The sequence below is a fragment of the Marmota marmota genome, unplaced genomic scaffold (assembly GCF_001458135.2).
Source record: "Marmota marmota marmota unplaced genomic scaffold, marMar, whole genome shotgun sequence".
NCBI classification, from domain to species: Eukaryota; Metazoa; Chordata; class Mammalia; order Rodentia; family Sciuridae; genus Marmota; species Marmota marmota.
This window is the reverse complement of record NW_026000174.1, coordinates 60,541,686-60,559,070: the sequence shown is the minus strand read 5'-3', so window position 1 is coordinate 60,559,070 and position 17,385 is coordinate 60,541,686. Positions and strand designations below refer to the sequence as shown.

General features: G+C 41.4%; 1 protein-coding gene across 22 annotated transcripts in view; it reads right to left on the bottom strand.

Moving 5' to 3' along the window:
- Ctnnd1 (catenin delta 1) overlaps positions 1-17,385 on the bottom strand; it is a 60,625-nt gene that overhangs the window by 27,111 nt on the left and 16,129 nt on the right. For 14 of the 22 annotated variants that reach the window (XR_007342437.1, XM_048788876.1, XM_048788880.1 and 11 more), the window contains 4 exons: positions 4,956-5,076; positions 3,484-3,773; positions 1,450-1,521; positions 312-464 (listed from right to left, as the gene is read on the bottom strand). Coding sequence is in view for 21 of the 22 variants with exons in the window: in XM_048788876.1 (XP_048644833.1) it covers positions 312-464; positions 1,450-1,521; positions 3,484-3,678 (420 nt within the window). In the remaining variant the exon portion in view is untranslated. Of the gene's footprint in view, positions 1-311; positions 465-1,449; positions 1,522-2,827; positions 2,853-3,483; positions 3,774-4,955; positions 5,077-14,606; positions 14,623-17,385 lie in introns of those variants that run through there. The other 8 variants (XM_048788873.1, XM_048788868.1, XM_048788867.1 and 5 more) reach the window with 4 other exon arrangements.

The window sequence follows — 17,385 nt, the reverse complement described above, 5'->3', positions numbered from 1 at the left end:
ACTACACTAGAAATGCCTATACCATCTACCTTTCTTCCCATCCTATACATCTGAGCAAGAAAACTGCCCTGGCAATTACTGCTTCTCGGAGAAGCTCCTACAGACCTTGACATGCCCTCTCTCTTCCCAATCCATCAGATTTTCCCATATCACTTTTCCATGTGAAGAGAGATCACTTTCTTTTTGGCATAAGTACAGATTAGTGATCCTTCCTTCACCCTAATTAAGTGCTTAATCTCTCCCCTAATACAAACTACAGAAAGACTTCTTCTATTTTCTATTAATGAGACCTTATGCAAATCTCAGCTTACTGTGGTCTCTGTGCGCCGAGTGGTCCCATCATCTGAGGTCTCCACAGAGACAACAGACATGGCTCCTTCAGGGTCCTCCTCTGTGTAAGTCTCCACAATCTGCCCTGGCTCTTGCATCCTGGAGATGGTGCTATATAGAAGATGACTGTGATCCTATATGGAAAAGAGGAAAAGAAAGAAAATACTATTAAGCCATGTGTTATTAAGAACCCATCCTAGTAAGAAGCAGAAGGGTGAAGACTATTCATCCATCTTTTATAGACCTCAAGATTTTTAAAGACAGGTGATTGTTACCTTTCAAACTTGTACAAAAGTAAATATAATTTTCCCATTCTAGTCATTTAACTAATATGTACCAAGCTAAACAGCTGATAGCCATATTGACACCAAGTGACAAAGGTAGCAGATTTAACTTCCCAATTCTGGTCATCTAGGGTTATCTAAATGAATATGAACTATGTTAATGGGCCATATATACATCTGAGTGATCTCTCAAAACGGGCTTATCCAATAAATAAAGAACGTTTTTTATTACAAGGGATTGATCCCAGGGGCGCTTAACCACTGAGCAACATTCCCAGCCCTTCATTAAGAATTTTATTTAGAGACAGGGTCCCACTCAGTTGCTTAGTCCCTAAATTGCTAAGGCTGGCTTTGATCCTCCTGCCTCAGCCTTCAGAGTCACTGGGATTATAGGCATGCACCACCATGCTCACTCCCCACCCCCCCCCAAAACAAAGAACTTTTAGGATAAAACAGAAAATCCCTATAAGACCAATCATTTGACTGACTTTATATTACTCTAAGGTAAGCCAGAAGGCTTCTAAGACTAACCAGATTTTAGGTAGGATTTTCTGCAAAGTAGAATTATGCCCTCCCTAAAATAGGAATGTAGTACCTAGGATCACATGACAGGGACAGGGAGGTAGTAATAAAGATCAATAGCCATTGATATTCATTTCAAAACAAAGCTACATATACTTTGTAGCTCCACCTTTTTACTTTCCTAAATGAAAGAAACTAATTGATGGGTATTTACAATGTGCCAGACACTTTATGAATTACCATGATGCTCTTATAAGCTGAAGAAGTAAAATGATATGAATGAAACAACCTAGCCTTGAGCCAAAAGAATTACCTGGGGTCCGTTGAGTTTCAAATCTGAAAACTTCTGTCTATCAAGGTCAGCATCGCCCACAAACCGGCCGTTCTGAAACATAGCCCATGAAAGACAATTCATTTTGTGGCCTTCCTTTACTCTATCAAACATAAATGTCTTTTTCCCAAACAGGAAAAGGGCTTTCAAGAAGACGTTTGTGGCTGAAATCCTTGTGTCAGTAGTCATAAAATAACCATATTACTTCTTAGCTTAGAACTTTCCTCAAAGTTGGAATCAGGCCTGCAACTCTGGCAGACTGGGTCTTTGGTGCATAAAAACCTAAGCTCCGTGAGGGCAGAGGGGTTTGGGGGTCAGTTTTATTTAAGGTAGCATCCCTAGTGCCTTACGCAGTGCCTGATACATTATAAGCGTTCAAAAACTATTTGCTGAAATAAAGTATGTTTTGGAAAAGTTTCCCTACATGCAACCTTTTTGGAAATCCCTGAGAATATAAGGAAAATTGAAAAGGCTAATTTAGGGGATTTCCAAAAGTCTTCGTTATTGTTCCCTGAATCTTCATGCTCTGCTACCATTGGAAACTCCCATTCCATACAGCTTTTTAAAGAAAGATGTAAGTCTCCCTTTCCAAGTATGAAGAATATAGGTACCCCAATTCCCCTCTAAGAAGACTAAATTCTCAACATCTTTATCATCAATTATTACAACCACAGAACACATTCCAAAATGTCAATCTTAAATTGTTCTGTCTTAAATAGCAGGAAATAATCTAATGACATTATATCACATAGAAATACATATTTCCCTGCTCCTCTTTCAATACAGAACACAGTGAGATCCGGCCACCTTAGGAAACTCTTCTCCCACCCCACTCCCCTTTACATGAAGAGTATAACACTGAGGGAGAGGAAGTTAAACATTACTTTCAGGAAGAAGGAAAGGTGTGGTTTCATTGCTGAGCAGAAGTTAAAAATAAGAGAGCAAGAGAAAGAAACCACATACTAAATCCTGGAATTCCCCACCACCTCCACGCCTGAGTCGTCTTTTCAATATATACATCTCATCACTAGCCCTCTACTCTGGCTCCTAGAAAAAATTAGAAACATTGCAAATATACAGCCTCCTTCAAATTCCTGATTATCCCCAACTGGAATTCTGTCCTCTAGCTCAATCTGCAAGGTTCCTCAATAGGAGGGACCTTTTCTATCTTAAAAATTAAATAATCAATAAAAAGGACTGTCAAGGCATGAGCACTATTTTGGTTTCCATCCAGAGACCTCCTAAGATGAAGTCTATCAAGCAATGCCCTCCGCCTCCCCCCCCACACACACCCTCAGACAGATTACGTCACAGCAAAGTCAGACTAGATAAACCAAAGGAAACAAAAGATACTTCTCACTTCTAACACCAACTCTCCAAAGTCACATCAGAAAGTCAGCCAACGAGAGACCACTGGCTCCTGTGGTTATTTGGGTTAAACAGCAGAATGAAGCTCCCTCTCCAATTCTAACCAACAGAATTAACAATAACCCCTTCCTCCAAGACATGATTTATACAGCCAACAAAAAAGAGGCCACAAAGGCAATACGGAACAGGAATATACAATTTATGGATACAGTCACACCTTCTGAGAACAGACTGTTCCCTGAAAGGACTGAATGAAGCTGGGAGTACAAAATGCCCAACTTCCCCAACCAATAAGTGCCCATTTACTTTCTTGAATTTTTGATGCCAAGAAAAAAATAATCAGAGAAAACAAGTAATTTGACTATAGCCCCAAACTATACTATCTGCCACGGCATCCCAACCCAGAAAACCCACTCCAACAAAACAAGAAGTCAGATGATGCTTCTAGAGATAAGTCCACCCAACTCAGCACAGCAGCAATATTTCTTATTTCTTAATCAGTATTTAACACCTCTGGAAAAGTTCAAAATGAAGCATGGGCATTGGATAGCCCATCACCGAGGGTAGAGTAGCTTCCCAATAAGGATTTTACCCTCTCCATGACCATGCCAAAGTCCTACCTGCTGGTCTGATGGAGAGAGGGGTTACCTGATGCCGGCGTGTGAGGGTGCCGTTGGCCATGAGTGGGTTGGCATCCTGTGGTGAGACCCGGACGCGTTCCAGTTGCGCCGAGACGTGGCGCCGTTCCTCCTCCAGCGCCCGGGTCAGCTTCTCAAACTGGGCCTCTTGTTCCTTCACAGAGGCCAAGATGCTGGCGGTCGACTCCACCTCTGAGTCGTCCATGAAGGTAAGGGGCAGAGCCGTGGCAGGGCAGGGTAAAAAGGAAGGTGGATCACAGAGGGAGGAGGAAGGAGGGAGAAGGCCCCCCTCACTTCACACTATCGGGAAAGGATAAGAGAGAGGAGAGAAAAGATCACAGGTCAGAGAAGACAGATGAATTATTAATCCCAGAGCCAAAGATGCCCTCTCGTGGTTTTACTACAATGCAGAAAGCAAGCCACCACCAAGCCTGGGGGCCCATCACCAGTGTCTACTCAAGCAGAGTCCTTTGCCCACTACCCTCCTCAACAGCCCATCAAAAGTACCTACTGAAAGGAAAGTGGTGACTAGATCTGTCAGTAGGAGAAGGAGAATGCGACTAAATGTGGTAATCATGGCATGAGATTAAAATTAGATTCTTTTTTCCCTGGAAAAATTTGCTAGTATCAATTTAATGAAAGTTTTAACTGCATGGTACAGACAAGCACTCACTGTCCTTCAGGGCCAAGCCACTTCTAAAACAAGGCAGTACAGATTTTACTTAACCTCTCTCAAATCTGTTACTGATGCTGCTATAGTAGGGGCAAAATATACTAAATTAATATGCTAAATTAAAATCCCAACTAAGAAATGTAAATTGGAAAAAAATATCTCCCCCTTATCAAAGGTGGAAAGACAAAATTAAGTCCTCCATGTTTGATACATTTATGGACGGGTCTTTCTAGCTTCCAAACTATACTACAATATTGAGGGCAAAATGTGCCTTAACCGAGACGAGATAGTAATAGAAGCACAAAACATAATCTATGGGGGGTGGGGGGACACTATTTCCTAGGACTTTTACCTCTTTGGGGAATAGGAAAAGGAGCAGTAGGCTCAAACTCTTAAAAAGTACACCTTGAAGCAGTTCATATTCTAACTCCTAGATGTCAAAGGCTAGAACTTCCTATGACTCTATAATCTTACAGAAAGCTCTAAACAGATTATCTTTTTACCACTTTACTTGTTCCAACTCGGGGCAAATACCCAAGTATCTAGATGGTTTATGTGTGCTGTTTATACAATAAATGATAATATATCCTTATTATATAACAGCAAGTTGGCCAATAAATCAAGAAGCATTATAGTCATACTGCTGTACTTAGTTGATTGTCACTATGGGTGACCTTATGGCCAGTCCAAAAGGCAGGTTGAAGGTAATCTCCCCTACTCTCCATTCTCTCATCAACCCCCCACCCCCGTGGAAAAAAGTCACTTAAAAATATTTATTTATTCTTAATAAATGTGATTTTAATACACACCTGTTAAGAGAAGGGTCGTAATTGATTGTTTTAACACAGAGAACAGCCCAGTCTAGATTCAAAAAAATCATGGAAGAAGCATCCCAGCCACCACAGCAAGGAGGAAGCAGGAAGGAGAGAGCTGCAGAAATATTTGAAAGAAAAATGGAAATGAGAGGAAAATAAAATATGCCCAATGCATAAATACAAGAGAATAAAGGGGAAGTTTGAGGAATGAAAGGTATTAATTTAAAATATGATTTGGATGGGGAGGTTGAGGCAAGAAGATCCAAAGTTCAAGGCCAGCCTCAAAAACTTAGAGAGGTCCTAAGCAACTTAGCAAGACTTTGTCTCAAAACAGAAAAAGGAAAGGGCTGGGGATATTGCTCAGTGGTTAAACACCCCTGGGCTCAATACCAAAAAATAAATATATACATTGTATGTGTGTGTGTATATATGTGTGTGTGTGTGTACTGAATGAATGAACTGTAATTGCTTAATGTGACCAATGCCCTTTAGACTTTGCTGTGTTCAGATACCTGGGCTTTGAATGTAGTATTCATTAAAATATGGACTCTATTGTCCTATCAAGAATTCCTCTATTTGTACCTCTATACAGAACCAAGAACTGTTTATAATATGGATAAAAACCCATTTATCCCTTGTTCCCAGCAATCAAATTGGGGGGAAAATTCCTGTTGGAATGCCCTTCCCCCTCCTTTCCACCCCTAAGGCAGAAACCTCAAAGCCCAGTTCCAGCATGCCCACAAAGACATTGAGAAACCAATGCAACAGTAGCAGTGGGGAAGACAAGTGGAGGCTAGCCTAGACTGAATCTTTTGCTTAGGTTCTGTTTCCCACGCTCCCCAGAGCCCCACCAAGCACAAAGGATTGGGCCTACTTGCATTAGAGTGTATGCAGCATTCAGCAAGCAAGAGTCCCCACAGAAAACTGATAAACAGGTGCCCAAAACTCTTGAATTAATTCATTCCCTAAATCAGAAAGTATATTGCCCCCCCATCCAGATATGAACTCCCACAACCACTTATCAACTCCTGTTCTTCCTTTGAGTCCAAAGCCCATTGCCACTTTCTCACATTCCCATCCTACATTTTAACAGGCCACTCAAAGGTCTTTCTTATAATAAGTATCCTTATCATTAAAAACTGTTCCCTTTCCATCTCTATTTCTTCATTTTAAACACTTGCCCTTATCCGCTATGTACAATGACCTATGAACTTCCACACCAAGAAGACTCCACTTAAGAGAGATTCTTCCAGTTACTGAGCTTAAACAGGGCCTGCAGTGCAGTTACCACTCTGGCAACCTCCGCCCTGTAATCTTCCTTGCTAATAAAAGCCCAAACAACCACTACATGGGGCATACAGAGACAACACTCCCTGCTGCAGAAATTGTTTGTTATCCTGCCATAAATGGCTACTTTTTGCCCCCACAACTTAAACTCAGAAAAAGGGAGTTAGGAAGATAGGAAAAAGGTAGGTCAGAAAACAGTGTCTGGAGAAACATTAGCTTCTCCAATCTTCATAATTTTAAAGCTGACCAAATAGAAGAGGACAGTACAGCTGGTAGGAAGAGATCAGATTCCTAGGTCTAAAAGCAGAAAATTTTTCTGCTTGAAAAGGGCAGAAGCAAAGGCTACGCTGGACAGAATACAACTCAGAAGACCAGTTCCAGTCCTCACTCGCCAACAATGGCAGTTAAGTCCCTGCCACATACTCATCTGTACAATGCCAGTATCACCAACCCAATGTAACTCAAGAGTTGCTACGCAGATTCGGTGAGATAACTGTTATACAAATGTGAGGTACTAAGTTGTTTCAAGAGTTAGTTTCTGTCTTCCAATTACGTTACTTCATGATACTATCTCAGCTCCAAACTATTTTGTGAAGTAGTAGATTAAATTAACAATTAAGATCATAGCTGAGGCTAGGTGCAGTGAACCACATCAGTAATCCCACTGGCTCAGGAGGCTGAGGCAGGAGGGCTGCAAGTTCAAGAGCAGCCTCTGCAACTTTGTGAGACACTGTCTGAATTAAAAAATGAAAAGGGCCGGGAAGGTAGCTCAATAGTAAAGCACCTCTGGGTTCAATCTCTAGTACCCAAACAAACAAATGGGTTCTAAAGAATGGATTACCCTACTCAATTTTAGAGGTCTCACCTAGGCCAGTGTTTCTGGGACAGAGGGCACTTCTCTAGTGCCTGGCACTCATTACAGCATTACAAATCTGTTAATACCAAGTTTTTTATTCTCTATTTAAGGCCTTACCAGTATTATTACGAAGGAAAAAAGGGAATGTGAAAAGAACTAACAATTGCTAAATGCTTCACACTCATTATCCTGGCAATCCTAATAGTAACCACAAGGAACTAAGTTTGATTGCAAATTAGAAAACAGACTCAGATGAAGAAATTGCCCAAGTCCCCATAGTTAACAGCAAATTTTGAATTTAAACCCAGATCTCTGCCATTCCCAAGCCTACATTCTCTTTCTACACCATGCTGCCAAGTCCAAAAAGATATGCAATATAAGATACATGAGCAAGGGCTGGGGTTGTGGCTCAGTGGTAGAGTGCTTGCCTAACATGTGTAAGGCCCTGGGTTCAATCTTCAGCACCACATGAATAAAATAAATAAATAAAAGGTATTGTGTCCAACTATAACTAAAAAATAAATATTAAAAAAAAGATACATGAGCGAGCCTCTATGCCCTACAACTACTGAGAGCTTTCTTCCTAACTATCATAAAAATAGGGGGAAAGAAGATGTTTCCATTTTTCTTTAGAATAAAGAATTATTCCTTTTCTACATTAGAGAGGGGGGAAAATGAGGAAAAAGAAACGAGTGGGGACAAAGAATAATGACATTGAGCAAGCTACAGAAGACCAGTCTTGCAATTCAGAAATTTGATGACGTTTCTTCTACAAGCCATACACATCATAAAAAGATAATGCTACAAACCAGAGCTGCAAACCATAACTGACTTTGGCAGAGTCAGGAATGGCTTATAAGTCGGGTCCAACACCTTTCTAGTTTTGCCACTTAATGTTTCCAAAGCGTTCACTTAAAAAAAAAAAAAAAAATCAAGGATTCCTGATGTGAGAAGGGTGGCACATAAAATGAAACTTGTTTTTCTCCTAAGACTAATATTTCCTAAGAATAGTCAGCCAGCTTTATGATTAACAAGTTTTAGATCCTATATTACTGGATCCCATCCACACTAGAAGGCCTACCTGTTATTACCCAGAGTCTACAGCAAGATTCCCTCATTCAAGCAGTGACAATGATAAAAGTTCACTCTCTGCTGTCAGAACTCCAAACCAAAACAAGTTAAATTGAATCGGTGCCCAGAAGGCCAAACAATTAGACAATGCCAAACAAATAATAGGGCGAAAAACCAGTCATCAATAGCACAGTCCCTGAAATGATTTGTTCTATTGTAAACAAGCTATAGAAATATAATTTGGAATTTTGATTCTTAAAGGTTAAGAATATAGGCTTTGAAATCTGACTGGATTCAAGTCACAGACCTAACACTTATATAATATCAGACCAGTACCACCTATTTTTAACCTCAGCTTTCCTGTCAATGGAGAAGTAAAAATACATAGGATAACTGTGAGGATTAAATGAGATGATTCATGTAAGTTCGTAGGAAAAGGTCTTAACACATAGAAAGTTATTAATGTTACTACTACAAATACTTCTATAAAACACAAAGGACTAGAATTTTGGTGGTGTTGCAGAGTTTCTGAGTAAATCACACATCTCGATATGCACTTCTCATTCTATAGGAATTCTTCACACTCTCAATGGGAAAAACAAAATAACACTCCAGACTAGGAGTCAAAAGACCCAGGGCCTAACTACTGGCTCTGCCAAAAACATGCTAGGCAATCTTGAAGAAGGTATAGCCCCTGAAAGCTTCAATTTTTATTACTTAAGTCAGTCAGGGTGGCACACATCTAACCTCAGCTACTCAGGAAGCTGAGGCAGGAAAACACAAGTGCAAGGCCAGCCTCAACAATTTATCAGGGTCCTAAGAACTTAGTGAGACCCTGTCTCAAAATAAAAAATAGAAAGGGCTGGGATGTAACTGAGCTAATTTATTTCCCTTCCCGCCATGCAGTTCCCATAAGTACATCCAATGATGTGACCAGATTTAGACAAACAAGCCTTTACTGGAAGAGAAAAAAGAATTTGTCCTAAGATGAAGAACTCTAAACTTCTTTTGAGTTCTTGGGATAGAAATTTTATCCTCTGTAGCCAATCCCAAAAGTAGTTCTCCTCCTTTCTTTTTATTTATGCATTATAAAATCAAACCAATGCCATAAATTTATGCTTTTCCTCTAAATGCAATGATAAGTAAAATTTCACTTCCACTGTCTTCTAGGCATATAGTTTTTTAAACAAAATGCACTGAATCTCCTTCTAAAGACTACCAATCAAGGCCAGATGCAGTGGTGCATACCTGTAATCCCAGTAGCTCGGGAGGTGGAGGCAGGAGGATGTTCAAAGTCAGCCTCAGCAATTTAGTGAGGCACCAAGCAACTGAGGCCCTGTCTCTAATAAAATACAAAACAGGGCTAGGGATGTGGCTCAGTGGTGGAGTGTCAGAGTTCAATCCCCAGTACCCCCCCACATACACACACACACAAAAAAAAGAATACCAAACAAGGCCTGGGGTTGTAGCTCAGTGGTACAGCACTTGCCTAGCATGTGTGAGGCACTGGGTTCAATCCTCAGCACCACACAAAAATAAATATAATGAAGTTATTGTGTCCATCTACAACTAAAAATATTTTTAAAAGCCAATCAATAAAATATGGTCACTGTAATACTACAGAACTGTATGAGACAACATTTAAGAAAGAAAAGATCTGCTCCAAAATTCAAAATTAATCACTCTTGTTCAATCACAAACACAGAGAAAATTGCCACTTTGTTTCTAAACCAAAGGAATATATTTTGTCAAGTTTTTTCTATGGCTCCTTATCAGAAAGAGTTCTTGTACCTGAGTCCAAAGTCTAAGTACCCACCCTCTGTTCTCACTTGATATTCCACCTTCTGAAGCTCAGTCAGAATAATTCTAGTATTTCACTTGGAAGACTCACTTCCATGCTAACCTCAAGTCTCTGGAGCTGACCGGCATTTAGATCTAAAAGGGGTAGGGGTGCTGGGTTGTGGCTCAGTGGTAGAGCGCTTGCCTAGTCTAGCATGCATGAGGGACTGGGTTCATTCCCCAGCACCATATAAAAAAACTAAATAAACAAAATAAAGATATTGTGTCCATCTACAACTAAAAATATTAAAGAGAGAGAGAGATGGGCATGGTGCTACAAACCTATAGTCCCAGCTACTCAGGAGGCTGAGGCAGGAGGAATGCTTGAACTTGGGGCTCAGTGTTGGCTGGGCAACACAGCATAACCAAAAAAGGTCTAGAGAGAACCCTGCTCACTTCACAACCTCATCTCATTCAAGCACTTCTCAGAGCAACAAAACCTATACTTAAGAAATGGCCTTGTCTTAGCAGTTTCTGTGCTAAGTTCAATGCCAGCCTGGGCAACACAGCAAAATGATAATAATGAGGAGGAGGAGATGGTGATGAACATCATGGGTATGATGCATACACCTGTAATCCCAGGTACTTGGGAGCCTGAGACCCTGTCTCAAAATAAAATAACGTCTATCAGTGTAGAGCACTTGCTTAGCATGTTTGAAGCCCTGGGTTCAATTCCCAGCACCACATAAAAAACTCCTAGCTAAATGGAACTTAGGTCCAATGGGGCTCCTTAAACTTATTTGTCTTATAATCATGACCCACAGTTACTGTTAGGATTTAAAGTTTTTACTCTGACTTACAAATAGAACAAAACAAAACAGGAAAGGGAGTGTAGAGTGCTTGTTTGGCAATGCATGAGGCAGGCCCTACATTTGATCCCAAGTACAGCCAGCCAGGGGATAAAAATAAAAGAATCAACAGGTATGGTAGTAGACCCAATACTCAGGAGGCTGAGGCAGAAGGATCAATTCAACCCAGGGTTCAAGACCAGACTGGACAACATAGCAAAACACCATCTCAAAAGGGAAAAAAGAAAAAAAAAATCACTTCTATCATCATGATAGACCTCCTAAAATTCAGAAACCTGATAAAACATTTGTCTTGCTCCCATCCAAAATATTCTGGGAACCCCCCCCCCACCAAGCCATACTAAAATGGCTAAATGCTAGACTGGTTTTGAAGCAAAGCAAGGGTGTGGTTCTCAGCTAGTGAGAGGGCCCAGAACTGAAAGGGTATAGAAAGAAACAAAACCTGCTTCTCTCTCAAGCTGCGTGACACACACACAGGACTGGTCTAACAAGTCCTTCTGATCTCTCAGGCCAGGCAGCCTCCTTCTCCTCCCCCATTACCCACATGCCTCTCAAAGGCCCTCCGCTGGGACCGATAACACTGAATTTTTCTCTCAATCCAGAGTCAGGGGCACACAGTTACTTACCTGGATCCCTTTGCAACCTTGCCAAAGGCACCTCACTTACCCTTATAAGGAGAAAACAGGGCTTTAGGGAGAGGCTGATAAGGAAACAAAGATAAGAGGGAGGGGCAAAAAAACCAGGGAGGTGTCAGACTAGAGGAAGAGGAAAGGCCAAATGCCTTTCTCCTTCCTAGTAGAGGAGGGAGAAAAAGAGAGGGAGGTCACGTACATAATAGGAAGTAAGAAAAATTTAATTGAAATGAGAAGGTATTGTTAACTCCCTTGTCATAAAAGAGATCCTAAAATTAACTGGGACACCTTTTACTCTTCTCCCACTCTAGGCTAGAAAGAATATATTCATGTAAAAACTTAACCTTAAGGTTTGCTAGAGGTCACCCTCACATTCCTTTCTTAAAAAGGCCAGATTTTAACAGATCCCCTTACTTTTTATCCATGGCATTCCTGCCTCTCAATCTCTTTGTCTATCATTTGAAGATAAATTGGAAAAGGTGAAAGCATGCAATAGAACCATATTTACAAAGTCCCACTTCCTCAAATCTTTGAAAAGACATCCCCTCTATCAACTTTAGAATACACCTCCCTTTAGAGCCAAGCAGCAAGGAGAAAGGTGTAAATCTATGAAGAAATCAATCTGAGGAAGTGTTGAAGTCTTGTTTCAACCACAGAACAGGTAAGAGGAGGAAATGTTTTTCCCTATCTGAATGAAAGTGAAAATTTAACCCTAAAAGGGGGAGAAAAGTGTGTAATATTGATCTCCCACAGAAGTTCATATATAATCCTCTCAATACCCTCTAAAATAATGACTACTGCCCCACGGCTTTTGGAGATGGGGTTTACATTGCCTAGGCTGGTCTTGAACCTATGGGCTCAAAAAATCCTCCCATCTCAGCCTCCCAAGTAACAGGTATGTGCCACCTAGCCAACTAGTGGCTCCCTTTTCTGGATGTGTAGACTATATCAAAAGTAGTTGTTATTTCAGGCACAGTGGCACATGCCTGTAATCCCACAGCTTGGGAGGCTGAGGAGGAAGATCGAAAGCTCAAAGCCAACCTCAGCAATTTAGCAAGGCCCTAAGCAACTCAGTAAGACCTTGTCTTTAAATAAAATATTTTTAAATGGGCTGGGAATGTGGTCATTGGTTAGGTGCCCCTGAGTTCAATCCCTGGTACCAAAATAAATTTAAAGAATAAAATTTATTCTGGGTGCACTGACCCAGTCCTGTAATGCCAGCAATTTGGAAAGCTGAGGCAAGAGGACTACAAATACAAGGCCAGCCAAGGAAATTTTGGGAAAAACAGTCTCAAACAATAAAAAGGCCAGGGGATGTAGTTCAGTGATAAAGCGCCCCTAGGTTCAATTCCCAGTAACACATACACACATAAAAGCAGTTAGCATATTGCCCAAGGTGATGGGCTAGTAAGTGGTAGAAATCTGAACTTTCTACTCCACATCCAAGTTCCTTCTCGTTGATACAGAGCAAGTGTGAACTTTCTATGCTTCTGGTAGTTAAAAATCATTATAAACCCAATACAGATGCTTTTTCATTGAGTAGGGAGAGGAGCAAGATGGGATGGAACCAGCTAGACCTTGGGTCTTTCTTTCATTTTAAAGAGCAAAACTCTACTGTTCTGGAAAAGAAAGCTTGCAATCTACTTGAGATTTATTTCCCCTTTTAAGGGACAAGTAGTCAGGAGGAAAGGTAATAGGGACAAAACCACACCATTTATCTTCACAGTGGCTACCCTGCTCTAGAAAATGGCTATCTCGCCACATTCTCTGTTCACCCCTCTCTGGAACAAAGAAAACCTAATCACAAATATTCCTATTCTCATTTTTACTGTAACATCCCACTAAGCCAAAAGCAAATATCAGAGTTGGGATGGGAAAAAGAAGGAACTAGAAGCAGGGAAGATTGTGCTAGCCAGCATCAGAACAGAGGGGAGGGATTGTTCTAGGGGTATGTTAGCAATCTGCCTCTAGGGCAGATGTCCTCCTTGGCAATCAAAGGCAGGTCTGTGTGTGTGCTCCCGGGCCAGCCAGCTTGGCAAGAAGTTGAGAACTCAGCCACCCAATCCACAAAGTGAGAAAAGATGCCTGTTTCACAGCTGGAATGGAGGGCAGGGAAAACACAAAACAAGGTAGAAAAGAGGAGAAGAAGAGGACAAACACTGCCACAGGTGCTATTTTAGTCTAGACATGAGGGGGAGTGGGGGCAGAATCCCAGTAAACTAGTTGTGTACAAACACTAAAGAATTGCCAGTAACCCTCAATGAAATCAAAGAATGGATTGTTTTTTCCTGCTCTGAATATAAGGATGAGATCTAAACACAGGACCCAGCATTACCTGTTTCTCTCTGTCCCTTTCAGATCCAATAAGATATCTGCAATATATATATAAAACATGAACATTATTTAACATCTAACTCCTTCTAGACTTCCTCTTTTAATTAAATCCTAGAGATCCATAAGTAATAGTAGCACACACAAAACTCAGTAAAGCTTCTCAATGCTAGGAGATCAAGGCCATTTATATAACTCAAGTGCTAAGACGTAAAAGGCCACAGTCAGAATTCACACCCTCTAATCCCTCGGAGTAGCTAGATGCTCCGAGACCCATTAGACACACAAAGGCTGCTCTCTTCTCAGTAGAGCTCTATAGCAGAGCCGCTCTCCAGGGACAAAGAGATTTCACAGGAGAACCACAAAGACATCGCCCCTCTCTGTTCCCCCACTCCCAGCTTTCTCACTTCCTGTCACAGTAGCACCAGACCACAGTCTCCCAGAAACAAACAAATACAAAGTGCTGGATTCTGGGCTGCAAGCCAACCACATTCCAGGGCATCCTGTCTACCAATCACCAGCCAGAGCTCCCACTTTGCCCTGCACAGTTCCTTATCATGTTCGGGAAAACAACCCTCCCTCCCTGCCCCAAGCCAACACTACACAGGACAAAGCTCAGGCATTTAAGAATCAGCAGAAAGATATTATGTGTGTGGATCTAAGAGTCTGGAGGGGGTGAGGGATTTTTAAGATTCCTGCTTGGTAAGTGTCTTGAGACAGTGCACTGGGGATTTTAAACTTATTGGTGCTATTACATTCAGCGCAACCACATGTGACAAGTTCCCCAAGAAAGCTTCATCATGGCAATTTGATCACCAACCTGAATTCAGTTAATGAAATATTCCCACTTGGAGACTTTAGGGTATATCTTCTGTCATCTTCTCTATCACCCACTTCTGCTTTCAAAGTCAAACTATTTTCCCTCCAAGCACAGAGCTGATTCCGAAGTCAGGCCCCACAGAGAACAAACAAAGGCAGCAGACTCCACCCTACAAAGAGGCAGTTTATCAAGTGCAAGGGGTGGGGGTGGGGGTGTAAAGTTCCCTACTTCCCTAGAGAGTAAGAGGAGGGCCACTAGGAATTGCACTGTAGCTCTGGCAGCAAAGAGGTCACAACAGCAACCTCAGCTTTTCCTGCTGGGCTGCAGAAATGCAATCTAGTCAGAAGGAAAACCCTCCCTTCCAAAAATAGAATAAATGATACACTTCTTCTATTATCTTGTACAGCCTATTGGAAGCTAGTCTCTAAACCCCAGAAGCAAAGATGCATACAGAAGTAAAGCTCTATTTGCCAGAGATTCCTGAAATCCAAAGTACCGCGATTCCCTGTGTATAAACACAGTAATGCTCAGCAGAGTTCCCAAACCAGAGGGGCATTCCAAGCAACTAACCAGTAATATGCTACCTTTTCTCCTTTGCTTCTTTCTCCTAGACCCTCTCCTTCTTGGACTTGCTAAAAGCACATGGGTTAAATCCTGAGCTAGCCAGTACATGATGCAAGAGAAGCTAAGCATAAAACAACACAATTTAGAAAGATTTAATTCTTATCTGGATCTGACACAACCAGGTGGAGAGATAGGGTGGGAATATGCACAATAGTAAGCCACTCTAGGGCTAGCATTCTAGGGCTGGTTGGAAAATAATATTTAGTAACACTGTTTTAGAAAAGAACTTCAACTGGGTGTGGTAGTAAGAGTTTGTAATCCCAACTACCCAGGAGCTTGAGGCAAGAGGATGGCGAATTTGAGGTTGGCCTGGGCAATCTGATGAGACTCTATCTCAAAATTAAAAAAAAAAAAAGAGAGCTGGAAATGTAGCACAGTGGTAGTATTTGCCTACCACGAACAAGGCCTTGGGTTCAATTCTCAGCACTAACAAAAGAACAGGACTTCAACAGCAGCATCTAATCTGAAAATTCTGTCACTGAAGTACACACACAAAAAAAAATAAGTTTAATATCTCTTACTTAGCACCCAATCAAGATTCTCTTTTTCCTCTCAAAAATACTGAAAAATTAGCTGGTGCTATAACGCAAACCCATAATCCCAACAATACGGGAGGCTGAGGCAGCAGGATCTCCAAATCAAGGACAGCCTCAGAAACTTAGCAAGACCCTGTCTCAAAAAAAAAAAGGGGGGGAGAGGGGGAGTTAGGAATGTAGCTGGGTAGTAGAGCACCCCTGGATTTAGTCTCCAGAAAAATAAATCCCACAAAATAAAATTAATTACTGAAAAATTAGTTACAAACATTAGTATTCTTACCCAATACTCCCTCATTGTCCAAACCACATAAATCAGAGCCAATTAAGTGTGAGATGGGCATACATGAACAGATTTAAAAAACAGTAGCACCTATGGGGAGTTTTCTCAGCATCAAACTGAGCAGGTGAGAGCAAAGGAGTGCCAACTCAGAAATCCAGTCATCCTTGAGTGTAAGGGACATTAGGAGACTAAGTATAGCTAACCAATTACATTCAACCTAATTTCACCAGAGGCCCTGGTTCTAATTGTATTGGGGGCTGTATGAAAACGTTTGGAAAACCCAACCAAAGGAATAGCGAATGGGTAAGAAGGAAGTCCCTGAAGGGCCCAAGACTTAGCTGAATACTAAGATGGGAGGATGAATCTGCTTTGCTATCTAGCTTCCCAGCCACCCCTTGAAAAAAAAAAAGCTGAAAGAATTAGAGGGAGGGGAGGCAGAGTAAAGAATGTAATTGGGATTGGTTTAGCTACATTCCAACTAGCCAAAACATCCCACAAAGTTAAGAGTGCCTGAGAATCCAGTTCCATTACATGAGAGCTACTAGGACTCTGCTATCCAGTTCCAATTCCTCAGCCCCCCTCACCTCCAAAAGCTCTAAAAAGAAGGCTAATTAAGATGGTTTGATGAAGGCACCAGCTGTTTCCACTACTTGCACTCCCTCCCTCCCCTCCCCTCCCCCCACCTCCTGAGAGTTTAAACTCACATCAAACACTCAATACAATTGGTCAGTAGGAAGAAGAAGCCTGGACTAAAATAGCAGGAAGGGTGCCAACTGGCCCTACTTAGAAGGAATGCATTCTTGGCTCAATTTAAAAATAAGAAACCTTTGTCATCCACTCTGTTCTGCCCAAATATGTTCTGCTTTCTACAACCCACCCCTCAGGGTCAAATGGGTTTCAATTTCTTCCCTGCAACTACTTGGTCTGTTTTCAAATGTCAGACAATACAGGAGAGATGCACACAAAACTGAATGTAAAATAACGTGTGGCAGATTAGAAGGCAGTCTGGGACTACAAAAGCCAAATCTAGTACAGAGCTCCCATGTAAAAGCAAAGAGACAAGAACATACAACAGAGGCGAGCAAATGTTGTACAGCCACACTTAAACAAAGATGATAACTCAACTTCTTAAGGCACAGTCAGTTAAGAATGCTAGCACAATCCCAGAGACTCAGGAAGCTGACTGAGGCAGGAAGACCACAAATTTGAGGCCAGTCTTAGCAATTTGGTGAGACCCTGTCTCAAAGTAAAAAATAAAAAGGACCCGGGATGTAGCTCCATGGTAAACCGCCCATGCTTTCAATCTCAGTATCCCCCCCCCACCAAAAAAAAAAAAAAA